Genomic DNA, 15,221 nt, shown 5'->3' with positions numbered 1-15,221 from the left:
CCCAAACATGTTTTGTGTATCTCTAGGGTCCTGTTGGTCCCCCTGGTCCCAGAGGGGTCGTCGGGCGAGAGGGACCTGAGGGAAGTCCTGGCATTGATGGAACTCCTGGAAAAGATGGGCATAAAGGAATGCCAGTAAGAACGTTGATGTATTCGCTATAAGCCTTAGATTCACGCAAATGCTAGATTATCTGACTGTTGGCATTTCAACTCTGGATCTTCTCTCGGATTTTTGTATTAGGGGGAGCAGGGAAGTGATGGAGAAATGGGTTTAACTGGAAAGCCAGGTCCACGTGGCCAAACAGGGCAACCTGGCTTACAAGGGAGTCAAGGTTCCTTTGGACCAAAGGTAGTCATATAGGAAATAATCCATACAGTGTTGGAGAAAACTCTAATGTCAGCGTATATACTGTAGATGGCATATGTGTTATCTCTTATGGCTCTTCTTGTTTTCTTAGGGTGACAGAGGCTTACCAGGTGAGATTGGACCTATTGGGAAACGTGGAATCCCTGGAACTATGGGGATGCAAGGGAAACAAGGCAGCCAAGGAGTTAAAGGTCAACCTGTGAGTGTTACATGTTTGTCTTTTTACTGGAGTGGACAGTCATGCTCATTTTTGAGAGACTGTAAAAAGTCATTTGCTTTTCTTTTTCTTTTTTCCTCCAGGGCGATCCTGGTGATATGGGATTATCTGGACCTCTTGGAAACTTTGGACCTAAGGTGAGACATCTTCCAATCCTTTCTGATGATATGTAATGCAAATGCAGAATCCATACTCCCCATGCCTTCTCAAGCATAGTATTTCCCTTGATGATTTGCTCTCATATCTTTGGCTTGTGTTTGATTTTAATATTGGGACGGTCTGATTATGTGAGCCAAAGGTATTTGATTGATTTGTATGTTAAATTTTCCTTTTTAATCATCATCTTGTTTTGTGAAATGTCAGTAAATGGTCTTTTAATGTTGGGAATTAGTATCTGGCAGAGTTTACACAGTAGACTGAATGTGCAGGTGAAGGCCAGCTGTGTAAATATAGGCTTGCACATGGAATCTGTGCACTCAATTACTCACCCAAACATGATGATGATGATTTGATCATTGTCTGATGGTGACTAATTATCTGCTGCTAGTCTCTTTCAAGCATTTTCATTTCAGACGGGTATGTGTGACTACTGTGTGTGACACTGTTGAGTTAAAAGGAAAATTCACCTAAACATTGATGGTGTGCCTAGCAACAGATAACAGTTGATGTGATGACATCAGACTAACTGGCAGTATTAGTATCTGTTCATTATTATACATGTTAAAGTTTAGTTGAGAACTTTTAAACATTAGGTAACAGTCAGTATAATACAGTTAATACCATATACAGTACAGTGTGATATATTGTGTGTGATATAATGTAAGCTGGCAAGTAGATATATGAAGCGTAATTTGAACTTGAAATTCAATTAGATGTGTTATTATACAGGGTCCACCTGGTGATGTTGGTCCTGCTGGTATCCAGGGACCACGAGGACCCCAAGGTTTGATGGTAGGAAACCACTTTGAGCCTGTTTATAAGAAACCCTAAAGAGATATCCCATGACTGCTCTGTTAGCAACTACTACAGTCATTTCTTTTCTTTTTTTTTCAGGGATCGAGAGGTGCCATTGGACCAATCGGGATCATTGGACCCAGCGGTTATTCAGTACGTGCTACAAAATCTTTCTGTTTGTTTAGATTTTACTGCAGGAGATCTTTAATGTGTAGCATACAGTCTGAAATAACTGACATCCCTCTGTTAGGGACCTCAAGGGGATAAAGGAAGTCGAGGGGAACTGGTGAGTGACCCATCCTTGGGTGCTTTCCTGTACATACAGGTGTGGTGTTATTTTGGGATGCCTGCAGAAAAAAAAATCAAGCCAGTGGGTGCTGGTGTTCCAGTTTGAAAAAAAAAAAAAAAACCTGGCCCTCTTTGTGTTTGGGTTAACTTCAGCCAGGAGCAGTATGAAAATTAAAGAAAATCAGCACACAAACATTGTTTGTTAGTATGATGTACAACCCCAATTCCAAAAAAGTTGGGACAAAGTACAAATTGTAAATAAAAACGGAATGCAATAATTTACAAATCTCAAAAACTGATATTGTATTCACAATAGAACATAGAGAACATATCAAATGTCGAAAGTGAGACATTTTGAAATTTCATGCCAAATATTGGCTCATTTGAAATTTCATGACAGCAACACATCTCAAAAAAGTTGGGACAGGGGCAATAAGAGGCTGGAAAAGTTAAAGGTACAAAAAAGGAACAGCTGGAGGACCAAACTGCAACTCATTAGGTCAATTGGCAATAGGTCATTAACATGACTGGGTATAAAAAGAGCATCTTGGAGTGGCAGCGGCTCTCAGAAGTAAAGATGGGAAGAGGATCACCAATCCCCTAATTCTGCGCCGACAAATAGTAGAGCGATATCAGAAAGGAGTTCGACAGTGTAAAATTGCAAAGAGTTTGAACATATCATCTACAGTGCATAATATCATCAAAAGATTCAGAGAATCTGGAAGAATCTCTGTGCGTAAGGGTCAAGGCCATAAAACCATACTGGGTGCCCATGATCTTCGGGCCCTTAGACGGCACTGCATCACATACAGGCATGTTTTTGTATTGAAAATCACAAAATGGGCTCAGGAATATTTCCAGAGAACATTATCTGTGAACACAATTCACCGTGCCATCTGCCGTTGCCAGCTAAAACTCTATAGTTCAAAGAAGAAGCCGTATCTAAACATGATCCAGAAGCGCAGACGTCTTCTCTGGGCCAAGGCTCATTTAAAATGGACTGTGGCAAAGTGGAAAACTGTTCTGTGGTCAGACGAATCAAAATTTGAAGTTCTTTATGGAAATCAGGGACGCCGTGTCATTCAGACTAAAGAGGAGAAAGACGACCCAAGTTGTTATCAGCGCTCAGTTCAGAAGCCTGCATCTCTGATGGTATGGGGTTGCATTAGTGCGTGTGGCATGGGCAGCTTACACATCTGGAAAGACACCATCAATGCTGAAAGGTATATCCAGGTTCTAGAGCAACCTATGCTCCCATCCAGACGATGTCTCTTTCAGGGAAGACCTTGCATTTTCCAACATGACAATGCCAAACCACATACTGCATCAATTACAGCATCATGGCTGCATAGAAGAAGGGTCCGGGTACTGAACTGGCCAGCCTGCAGTCCAGATCTTTCACCCATAGAAAACATTTGGCGCATCATAAAACAAGATACGACAAAAAAAGACCTAAGACAGTTGAGCAACTAGAATCCTACATTAGACAAGAATGGGCTAACATTCCTATCCCTAAACTTGAGCAACTTGTCTTCTCAGTCCCCAGACGTTTACAGACTGTTGTAAAGAGAAAAGGGGATGTCTCACAGTGGTAAACATGGCCTTGTCCCAACTTTTTTGAGATGTATTGTTGTCATGAAATTTAAAATCACCTAATTTTTCACTTTAAATGATACATTTTCTCAGTTTAAACATTTGATATGTCATCTATATTCTATTCTGAATAAAATATAGAATTTTGAAACTTCCACATCACTGCATTCCATTTTTATTTACAATTTGTACTTTGTCCCAACTTTTTTGGAATCGGGGTTGTACAATGAGCTGTAAAAGTTTATTTGATCTCATATTATTTTGTTGTCTTCTATTTTGAATAGGGTGTACCAGGACCAAGGGTAGGTTTATTTCAGTTATGCATAATTTGACTAAAATATTAACATGATTTTTTACACTGACTTGCCTGTTTATTGTCTATACATTAGAAGTGTGAGTATTTAGGCTTTCTATGATTCCTGTGATATGTGATATTGGTTCAGTCATCAAACGATTCTTGATGCATCTCTAGTCTACACTTTTTTACTTGGAAAAGTATAAAGTAAAATGCTGTATCTCGGCTCCAGTGTGTGCGACACTGAGCAAAAGCCTCGATATTCAGAAATGACATACGGACACAAATCTTGAATCTGCTTGCGTTCTCTGATGACCAGGAAGAGCTTTTATAATATACCCAGTCGTCATTGGTGGCGGCTGTCCTTTGTTAGTGATGACGACTGCTTCATTAGGATGCACAGAAATTTCCTTTCCTAACAAAGCACCTGGCGGCACGGTGGTGTAGTGGTTAGCGCTGTCGCCTCACAGCAAGAAGGTCCTGGGTTCGAGCCCCGGGGCCGGCGAGGGCCTTTCTGTGTGGAGTTTGCATGTTCTCCCCGTGTCCGCGTGGGTTTCCTCCGGGTGCTCCGGTTTCCCCCACAGTCCAAAGACATGCAGGTTAGGTTAACTGGTGACTCTAAATTGACCGTAGGTGTGAATGTGAGTGTGAATGGTTGTCTGTGTCTATGTGTCAGCCCTGTGATGACCTGGCGACTTGTCCAGGGTGTACCCCGCCTTTCGCCCGTAGCTGGGATAGGCTCCAGCTTGCCTGCGACCCTGTAGAAGGATAAAGCGGCTAGAGATAATGAGATGAGATGAGACAAAGCACCTTACACAGTAAGCTAAGACAAATGATGTTGTGCCCCCATCATGTTGTCTCTCTGGACCTCCAGACCTGATGCCAAGTGGTACGCAAAAGCGCCACAGACCTGACGGGTATGGAAGTTGCCCCACAGTGACACCTGACTTGTCAAGTGATGCCATCCACTGGCCATTTGAGTGGCTCTTCTGCATGCCATCTGGTGGTGTGCCACTGACCCTGTTGGGTTCATCTGCCGCATTGCACCAAAAAGTGCCTTGCTGCCAGCACCTTATTGGTGATGTACTATTTAACCCATAGCTGGAACCCAGGCAGGTGCTACCACTCCGGGTCAGAGCGGACCTGGGAGCAATGGTGATTAAGGGGTATCTCCACTTTTCCCAATACTCAAGTCATCCCAGACCTGAGATTCACCACCGGTTGCAGTTTAAAGTCATACCCAGGACTAAATATATATACCCAGTACCAGCAAAAACACGGTAGCCTATGCTGATATATTTCACTGCCCAATTAGTCTAATAATATGCTTCAGATAAACGTAAAAGTTATTATTTTTTTGCCTCCACCAGATTTGTTAGAGCAGGGTATGTTTTCACCTCTGTTTGTTTGTTTCTAATGTAACTCACAAATTAGTGAAGGGATTTTGATGAAATTGTGAGGAAGGGTGAGCCATAGGCCAAGGAACAATTGATTAGATTTTGATGCAAATCCAGATATGTGTGGATCCAGGATTCATTTTGACTTTTCCCAACAAAACTCAAAAAGTAGTGAACGGATTTTGATGAAATTTGGTGTACAGCTTTAGGATCACCCTAGATTCAAGCGACTTGGTTTTGATGTTTATAATACTGTATGTGGCTTGGCTGAGGTATGCACTCTATTGAGTGCTCTTCTAGTATACAGTGGTCCTTGAAAGTTTGTGAACCCTTTAGAATGTTCTATATTTCTGCATAAATATGACCTAAAACATCATCAGATTTTCACACAAGTCCTAAAAGTAGATAAAGAGAACCCAGTTAAACAAATTAGACAAAAATATGATACTCGGTCATTTATTTATTGAGGAAAATGATCCAATATTACATATCTGTGAGTAGCAAAAGTATATGAACCTCTAGGATTAGCAGTTAATTTGAAGGTGAAATTAGAGTCAGGTGTTTTCAATCAATGGGATGACAATCAGGTGTGAGTGGGCACCCTGTTTTATTTAAAGAACAGAGATCTATCAAAGTCTGATCTTCACAACATGTTTGCGGAAGTGTATCATGGCACGAACAAAGGAGATTTCTGAGGACCTCAGAAAAAGCATTGTCGATGCTCATCAAGCTGGAAAAGGTTACCAAACTATCTCTAAAGAGTTTGGACTCCACCAATCCACAGTCAGACAGATTGTGTACAAATGGAGGAAATTCAACACCATTGTTACCCTCCCCAGGAGTGGTCGACCAACAAAGATCACTCCAAGAGCAAGGCGTGTAATAGTCAGCGAGGTCACAAAGGACCCCAGGGTAACTTCTAATCAACTGAAGGCCTCTCTCACTTTGGCTAATGTTAATGTTCATGAGTCCACCATCAGGAGAAGACTGAACAACAATGGTGTGCATGGCAGGGTTGCAAGGAGAAAGCCACTGCTCTCAAGCACCACTGTACTTGTATTTTTTATTTACTGATATTTTTGGTCAGCAGATATTGCTTAATCCACTCTAACCAGCATCATGCACAATAACTTGTCAGTGTTGTGATGAGACTGGTCTACCATCCAAATAATATCCACCCAGATTTGATGCTCCCTTTCCACTCGTGGATGGGGGAGAGATGGGTGGACAAACTGTGCATGAGAACAGACGCAATCATAAACGGCAGGTGTACCTGGTAAAATGGCCAGTGAGCTTAGATACACTATACTTGTGCCTAATAAAATGAGCAACTCAGTGTATGTTAAATGTTAACCTAGATGTTTTGCAAATATATGAAACCCTAAATTAATGGACATTGTACTGGTCTTTTTTAGGGCCCTCCAGGTCCTCGTGGACCACCGGGACCCCCAGTAAGCATGTTTATAATTCACATATACTGTATAGTATAAATCTATAGTTAAAGTATAGCAATAGATGATGACTATGTTTAATCTTTAATGACTTAACTGTACTGTTTTCTTTGGTGTCTAGGGTCCTCCTGTTTCTTCGCTGTCTCTTGTAAGTACTTTTCAGTGTATATTCCATTAATGTTAAGCATTGGAGAGGTCTATGTAGAGTAGTCCATTTTAACTTTGGCCCACTGTTTACATAATTAGTGGGGCTAACCATTTACACAAACACTGCATTTTTCATTGTTCTTCTGATACAGAAGCCTGAGGCACTTGATTCTGCTTTTCAAGTCATATTTGAGTCGTACTCTGCACTGAGGTCTGAGGTGAGTGCCTTAAAACATGCCTTAAAAAGTGCTGTAACTACATATTAGTTATATTTAGGAAAAAGCAAAGATATAAGCAAATCCTTCTTTTGTCCTTTAGACATACTCAGACATAGACCTCCCCATGCTGGACCAGGGAACCGAGATCTTTAAGACCCTTCACTACCTCAGTAACCTGATCTACAGCATCAAGAACCCACTGGGAACGCAGGAGAACCCAGCCAGGATATGCCGGGACCTGCTGGACTGTGAGCACAGAGTGAACGATGGTGAGGAAGCACCTGCTTCTTTAGCTTTTAGCTTTTCATTGCTCACATGGAGCCTCATTTGTCAGTCCTTATCAAAGTTGCTTGTAAATGCCAAAACCAAACTGAAATTTTCCGCCGAATTTACAAAAGGTTTGGAAAGACTGATTTTGTTTATACTTTGTGTGTGTGTGTGCGCACACTGATCACCCATAAATTGCAAAGCCAAAAATCCAACACAGCTCATTTGCATCTAATGATGCCCACAAGTGCTTTTCACAAAATTTTCTCAATGGTACTCTTAACCCCTGACCTAGTAAACTAGCATGAGGATGTGTTTTTGATAGCGACTCCAAAGCACTTCTATAAGTCACTCTGCTCACTTGCTTAATGCAGTAAAGGTAAAAAAAAATGGCCAAATCAATTTAAATTCCCCAGTATCCATCTATCCATTCATGATCTGTAGCCGCTTATCCTGAGCCTGTGACTCACCAGTATATTCTATATCTAAAAGTGCAGTAATCCATGCAAATTATATGATTGGATTTAAATCAAGTCACAGTTTACTGATGTTTTTATCCCCCACTGGCCGAAAGGCCCAAAGGAGGATTATGTCATGGCGATGTCCATCCTTCCATCCCGGGAAGGGTGCTCACCTTCTGAAATCAACTCCTCTCACAGTTTTTGGAGGAATTTCACGAAACTTGGCAGGATTCGTTGTTATATGTTGGTAATATCCATATTGTAATTTCATTAAATTTGGTCACATTTTACCAGAGTTATAGCCCTTGATTAACAAAATTATAGTTTGACAGTTTCATGAAAGTGTTTTCCTTCTGACATCAACTCCTCTCACAATTTTTGGATGCATTTCTCGAAGCTTGGCAGAAGGCCTTGTTATATGATGGTAATATGCATATTGCGATTTAATTTCATTTGTGAAAATTTTACCAGAGTTTTGACCCTTGATTAAATAACTTGTACTTTGACAATTTTATGAGGGTATACATTCTTCTGAAATCAACTCCTCTCACAATTTGTGGAGGAAATTCACCAAACTTGGCAAAAGGCTTTCCTGTATGACAGTTATATGCAGATTGAAATTTTGTTTAATTTGGGCAAATTTTACCCAAGTTATGCCCTTGATTATTAACAAACTTGTACTTTGGCAATTTCATCAAGGTGTGCTTGCTTTCTGAAATCAACTTCCCTCACAATTTTTATCCCCCGAAAGGCCCGAAGGGGGATTATGTCGTGGCGATGTCCATCTGTCCATCCGTCTTGGGAAGGGTACTCGCCTTCTGAAATCGACTCCTCTCACAATTTTTGGAGGAATTTCATGAAACTTGACAGGATTCTTTGTTATATATCGGTAATACGCATATTGCAATTTCGTTCAATTCAGTCACATTTTACCAGAGTGATGGCACAAATGCCAGCGGGGGATATTGTGCTCTCAGAGCACTCTTGTTCTGAATTTACAGAATTTTCATGATTTCTTGTGTAAACAATCGTACGAACAATTTACACATGAATCCGTTCATATCCAGCTTGATAAATGAGGTGCATTGTTCACAAGGCAGCATATGGACTGTCAATAGTGTAGTTTCATACATTATCAAGTGTGGATGATTCATATTTTCATTAGCTCTCCCACTGGGTGAGTGAAAGCTCCAGTATGCTTTCCCAGTTCCAATGTTGTACGTGCCTGGAGGCACAATTAGCTGTCCTAAAAAGTGGCAAATAACATAATTTCACACAAGTATAATGACCTAATTATGTGCATTTATACAGACTATGGAAAATAAGTGAGCACTTAAATCCCAGGGAGAGGGCAATTTACGTAGCCACAGTACATTATGTGACCAAAAGTATTTGGACGTCTAACTATGACCCATATGTGGCCCTTCCCCGAATGTTTGCCACACTGTTTATCTAGAATGTCGTTGTATGATGTAGAATTATGATTTCCCTGGAACTAAAGGACCCAAACCTGTTCCAGTATGACAGTGCCCCTGTGCACAAACAAGCTCCTTGAAGGTTGGAGTGAAAGGACTCAAGTGGCCTCCACAGAATCCTGACTATCCATCGATCCCACTAAACCCCTTTGGAATGAATTGGAACACTGACTGCATGCCAGGCCTCCTCATCCGACATCAGAGCCTGACCTCACTAATGCTCTTGTGGTTGAATGAGTAAATCCCCACAGCCACGATCCAAAATCTAGTGGGAAGCCTTCCCTGTAGAGTGGAGACTGTTACAGCAGGAGCCAACGCCATATTAATGCCATGTCTTCAGAATAGGATATTGTCATATGTTCCTGATGTGGGTGGAATACTGAAGTATGGCAGGTGGGGACTGATGTTAACAAAGACTTTATTTCTGGATATCGTGTTTGCTTTTCAGCTTACTATTCTCATTTGTTCACATATGGATATCATGGTCAGGTGTTCACATACTTTTGGCCTTACAAAGTGTTTCTTCTCTCCTAATAATGTGTTGCTGATGAAGCTTATCCTGTGGATTTTCACCTTTGACAAAACAGCAGAAAGTTGTTGGCAAACATGACAGCTATGAACTGTGGCGTTCCCTCATCACTCATAAAACCGTTATTGAGTGTGACTAGTGCCTGTGTTAATTGCTCAGTGAAGTGTTTAACTATGAGGTGACTGGATGTTGCACTCGCATTAGAGTTATATAACAGGTTTAGTTTTGTACGGTACTGTACTTTCCTCAGTTTTGTCACAATTTCCACATCTTGGTTATGGAAATTATTGCCTAGCATCCATTCAAGCGAAATAATATGCCTAGTAAAATAGTTCTGCCCATGTGCAGACCATGTCCACAGTTTGTGGGCATCATACAGTGAGATTTGGAAGAGTAGTGTGTGCCACAGCATGCTTTGTGTCAAGAAATATATTAACCAATTATGTTTAAACAAGATTGATTGATTGATTGATTGATTGATTGATTGATTGATTGATTGATTGATTGATTGATTGATTGAAAAAGTCAATAGGGAGTAGACTTTCTTTCTCTAAGTGTTGAATGAATTATCTACCAGGGCAGGGTTGCCAGGGTAGCAGTGGCTTTTATGTCATATTAGACTAGTTTTGAAACAAGGTTGTAAGTCAGCAAGTGGTGTTTTTGGGGATAATTTTAAAAATAGTCCATGGCCAACATGATCTTGTTTTATAGCAAATAACTGTAATTAAATCAAATCCATTTCGATAGGCAAACAAAAGGAAACTCTAAGTACAGACAGTGTATCTACAGTGTACAGAACCATTGTAAGATATATTGCAAAGAATGGCAGAGGGAAAATGGGGTTATGGAATGGATAATGCCTAAAGCAGGTGATGAAGAAATTGGTGTATTGGAGATACTGCAAATCTGTAGGAAATTTGTAGAAACCATGGTTGACTGTGTTTCCTGTGCAATGACTGAGAAGAAGAAAAATGCGTCTCAGGCCCTGAGGCTAGTGATATTGTCGACCCCTGAACGACTCTATCAGTAGTATGTGTCCAATCCAAATTCAGCTCAATAACAGTCAGTAGTTACAGATTTAATCAGCATACGTTACTAATTAGAAGAAACTCAACTACAAATGTGCTACGCTGATTCTCTGACCATTTATCAGGGTTTACTGTATTATCATTATGTCAGGAATAAGACACTTAGAGTTGTGCAATTTGTAGGAAAATAATCAAGTAAACTATGCTTCTGTTTTTATTTTCCCAGAACAGCACATTCTCTGAAAAATTTTATTCCTCTTATACCACAGCAATTTGCCAACCTTGTTATTAATTAAACAATGACACGTCCTTATCCTGTCGTCCTGACACTGTCGGTGTCGTTAACATCTAACCAGTTAAGTTGCAATATTTAAATAATATTGGCTGGCGTTGAGTGGTATATCAGATACAGTATATTCCATTCAGCTAGCATGATATTGAACAAGTCGAAGATGGGTTTAATATCATGCTAGCTGAATGGAATATATCTGATATACCACGACAAAAAGCCAGCCATTATTATTATTATTATTATTATTATTATTATTATTATTATATGTATACACACTCTCTTTCCCAGTTTTTCAATGTCTGTTGGTATGTTTTTCTCTTGTAAATATGCATGAAAAATATCAAATGAAGTTTTGGTAGCCTTTCAGGGGTTCAACATGTCTTTCTCTTTCCCGGTGAACAAAGAAATGCTTCTGTGCATGTGCAGCAGAAAACTCACTGAATATTTGCATCAGCGCCGACGTGTGATGTCATGTTGTCTTGACAACCATGCAATATCGTAAACCGTATTCAATGTTCATTCTCCATTGGGTAGAGTGACGTAATACATGCAGGATAAGTGATATGCTAACAATATTACATGCTGTCAAACCAAATGAAATGAAACCCGCGAGAAGGGAATAGAACACGTTTTTATTCCATTGAAAAAGTGTCCTGGAAGTATAATAATATATGTTACTGTATTTTATTAGTATTTAGGTAATAGAACTGCATTTTTTGTGTTGTGTAATTTGTCTAAAGGCACTTATTGGATTGACCCAAACTTGGGCTGCTCCTCTGACAAAATTGAAGTCACCTGTAATTTCACAGGCGGAGGTCAGACCTGCCTGAGGCCACTCACTACATCCAAGGTAAACATTCATGATTCTAATAAATTTAAAAATGTTTGTATTTTCCTAATATATCATATTTAGAAACTTTAAATTAATATTTCTGGGTTTGTCAACCTGCTCTCTATTTGCACATTGTCATGTGTAAGCGCCCCCCCCCCCTTTATTTATTTATTCATTTATTTATTTTTAGTTTAAACCCCTTTGTAGACATTCCTTTTGGTGATTTTTAGAGACTCCCTAAATGTAGCCTGTGTGAAATAGCCTTTTTTATATGCAAGATTGCACAGAAATCTGACCCACCTAGATATACGCTATATTAATTACAGATAGACAACCCCAATTTCAAAAAAGTTGGGACGCTCTGTAAACTGTCCGGGCGTTAAACTAGCCTGCCTGCAGTCCGGACCTGTATCCCATGCAAAACATTTGGCGCATTATGAAGCACAAAATATGACAAAGGAGACCCCGAACTGTGTGGAGTTTGCATGTTCTCCCTGTGTCCGCGTGGGTTTCCTCCGGGTGCTCCGGTTTCCCCCACAGTCCAAAGACATGCAGGTTAGGTTAACTGGTGACTCTAAATTGACCGTAGGTGTGAATGTGAGTGTGAATGGTTGTCTGTGTCTATGTGTCAGCCCTGTGATGACCTGGCGACTTGTCCAGGGTGTACCCCGCCTTTCACCTGTAGTCAGCTGGGATAGGCTCCAGCTTGCCTGCGACCCTGTAGAACAGGATAAAGCGGCTACAGATAATGAGATGAGATGAGACCCCGAACTGTTGAGCAACTGAAATTGTATATCAGGCTAGAATGGGGCAACATTTCTCTTTCAAAACTACAGCATTTGGTCTCCTCAGTTCCCAGACGTTTACAGAGTGTTGTTAAAACTAGAGGTGATGCAACACAGTGGTAAACATGGCCCTGTCCCAACTTTTTTGAAATACGTTGCTGACCTCAAATTCAAAATGAGCATATATTTTTCAAAAAACAATAAAATTTCTCAGTTTCAACATTTGATGTGTTGTCTTTGTACTATTTTCAATTAAATATAGGGTTTCCATGATTTGCAAATCATCATATTCTGTTTTTATTTACAATTTACACAGCATCCCACGTTTTTTGGAATTGGGGTTGTCCAGTATATTAGTAATTCACACCTAAAACTATATAGTGAAGTTTTACGTATCAGAAATACAGTTTTGTTATGCTAGATGAAGAATTGTGACTCTGTCCAACAACTTTGGTTTCCTCTAGGGCGTCATTTCATTTAGTCACTTGGACACATCTTTACTGTTTCTGCCACTAATTACTTTTTCCTCTCATTTTTTGGACTGAACCATTTTTTTCCATTAGCATTCTGTTTCCTTGAGCTCTCAAGCTTTATCTTAATAAAGGTAGAGCTTGTAACAATACATTTCCTATTTTTATAACTTGAAGTTTGTGTGTACCGAAAGGTTTTTTTTTTCCCTACCTTTAGGAATTACTACAGAAATCCACTTTTATTGAATTTAGGGAATTGAATCTTCTGAGGGATAAGTAATTTAAAACTGTACTCTGGGTATAAGGGGAATTTAAAAACTTGCTTCCATTTTAGGTATAATCTAAGGACAAAACCTTTTTGAAAGCACAAACATGTATCAGTTATAATGAGTTTTGAGTTCTCAATGCAAGGAAATGTGTAAAAATTCCTCTAAATTGTTATTTTAGGTCAAAATTCTTCATTCTTTGTTCATGTGATTTGCACATATGTGCCGATAGTAGATAAAGATTCAGCTGAAAAACAGTGCAGTATTTCTTGGACACTAACTACTATGCTATAATCTAACCTAAATGTTCACATTTCTTATTACTAAATCCATAAATCTAACCTCTAGACATTGTGACTAGGGTTGTTTTTATGTTGTGTTACAGTTGGAGATGGGTGTAGGAGTGATCCAGATGAACTTCATTCACCTGCTGAGCTCAGAGGCAGTGCAGCTTCTCACCATCCACTGCTTGAACATTTCTGTGTGGGCAGAAGAGGCATCCAGACCTCCATCCAACAATGCTGTGAGCTTCAAGGCCTGGAATGGAGAGATAATCGAGGCTCGAGGACTCATTCAGCCTGAACTGCTAAAGGATGAATGCTGGGTAAGCTCATATTCAACAACATAGAAATGGTTATATTTGTGCTGAATGCTGACAGCATATAGCATACTTTAAAATGCCGTCACATTTCCATCTCACTTATCAACACATTGTACCATAGCACTGTTGAAATCAAAATCCTTATTGGTCTCAAGGTGTTGGTTCATTTTCTAGAACAGCAGCTCAGACACAAGTGTGGGCTGCAATTCAAATCATGGGTTGAAACAAATGTGTTTGTTCTAATATGTTGTTTCTGAAATAACTTCAGGGACTCATGGATGTTCCACAACTTAGTTAAATGCAACTATAAACCAGTATAAGACTCAATGTCATCTGAGGGTCCTCTAGAATCCCTGGGCGACACCTGGAGCCAAGCCTCTGTCCCTGAGTAACTCTCACAACCACTGATGTGTGCACCAAATTTCATGAGTTTTCACCCATAGGAACCACCTCAAAAATGGCTGAGTCTTGAAGACAAGTAATAATAACGAGATAGAGACTATGACTAAAGTCACAGTAATTTGCACTAGCTGACCTTTGTCAACTGAAGGTCAAGGAAAAGTTGCGCTCTGCGGCCCTGAACAAAATTAAAAAAAAAAAATCTGATTGCAAAAATCATGAAAATTCACAGGGTTATGATTGAAAAAAAGCCAGTTTTTCATGGTTCGGTGATCCGGATCAGCACCAAAAGTGATAGGAACATAATTCAGCCCAGAAATATTTTTCATGTGAAATTTGGTGATGATTGGTCAAAAACTGAGGGAAAAATAGCCTCCTAAAAAACATTAGGGGAATAATAATAATAAGAAGGGAATAATGAGAATAATAAAGTAGAAAGATCCTGAGTGAGAGTAACAATTTTCACCAGCACTGCTAGCACAAAGTATTATTATTATTATTATTATTATTATTATTATTATAAAAATAATCATCATCATCCTTAAGAAGGAAATGGAGCCTTCCAGCTCTGGTGCTCGGGCCCTAAACATGTATGTTGTGTTGTTCTTTAATAAATATAACATTTAATCAGTGGTGGGGCAACACACTGGTGTAGTGGTTAGCACTGTCGCTTCACAGCAAGAAGGTTCTGGGTTCGAGCCCTGTGGCCGGCGAGGGCCTTTCTGTGCGGAGTTTGCATATTCTCCCCGTGTCCGCGTGGGTTTCCTCCGGGTGCTCCGGTTTCCCCCACAGTCCAAAGACATGCAGGTTAGGTTAACTGGTGACTCTAAATTGACCGTAGGTGTGAATGTGAGTGTGAATGGTTGTCTGTGTCTATGTGTCGGCCCTGC

The 15,221-nt window shown here is 40.0% G+C and overlaps 1 protein-coding gene across 1 annotated transcript in view; it reads left to right on the top strand.

The window, feature by feature from the left end:
- The window catches only part of col27a1b (collagen, type XXVII, alpha 1b), a 168,432-nt gene that overhangs the window by 151,982 nt on the left and 1,229 nt on the right, over nt 1-15,221 (top strand). The window contains exons 47-60 of the mRNA XM_060907051.1: nt 27-134; nt 241-348; nt 458-565; nt 667-720; nt 1,472-1,534; nt 1,637-1,690; nt 1,788-1,823; nt 3,703-3,720; nt 6,526-6,561; nt 6,683-6,709; nt 6,861-6,926; nt 7,027-7,195; nt 11,719-11,828; nt 13,717-13,935. Of these exons, the coding sequence (XP_060763034.1) occupies nt 27-134; nt 241-348; nt 458-565; nt 667-720; nt 1,472-1,534; nt 1,637-1,690; nt 1,788-1,823; nt 3,703-3,720; nt 6,526-6,561; nt 6,683-6,709; nt 6,861-6,926; nt 7,027-7,195; nt 11,719-11,828; nt 13,717-13,935 (1,176 nt within the window). The remainder of the gene's footprint in view (nt 1-26; nt 135-240; nt 349-457; nt 566-666; nt 721-1,471; nt 1,535-1,636; nt 1,691-1,787; nt 1,824-3,702; nt 3,721-6,525; nt 6,562-6,682; nt 6,710-6,860; nt 6,927-7,026; nt 7,196-11,718; nt 11,829-13,716; nt 13,936-15,221) is intronic.

The sequence above is a fragment of the Neoarius graeffei genome, chromosome 24, assembly GCF_027579695.1.
Source record: "Neoarius graeffei isolate fNeoGra1 chromosome 24, fNeoGra1.pri, whole genome shotgun sequence".
In the NCBI taxonomy this organism is placed as follows: Eukaryota; Metazoa; Chordata; class Actinopteri; order Siluriformes; family Ariidae; genus Neoarius; species Neoarius graeffei.
The sequence above is the reverse complement of the archived record's forward strand: the minus strand, read 5'-3'. Positions and strand labels throughout refer to the sequence as shown.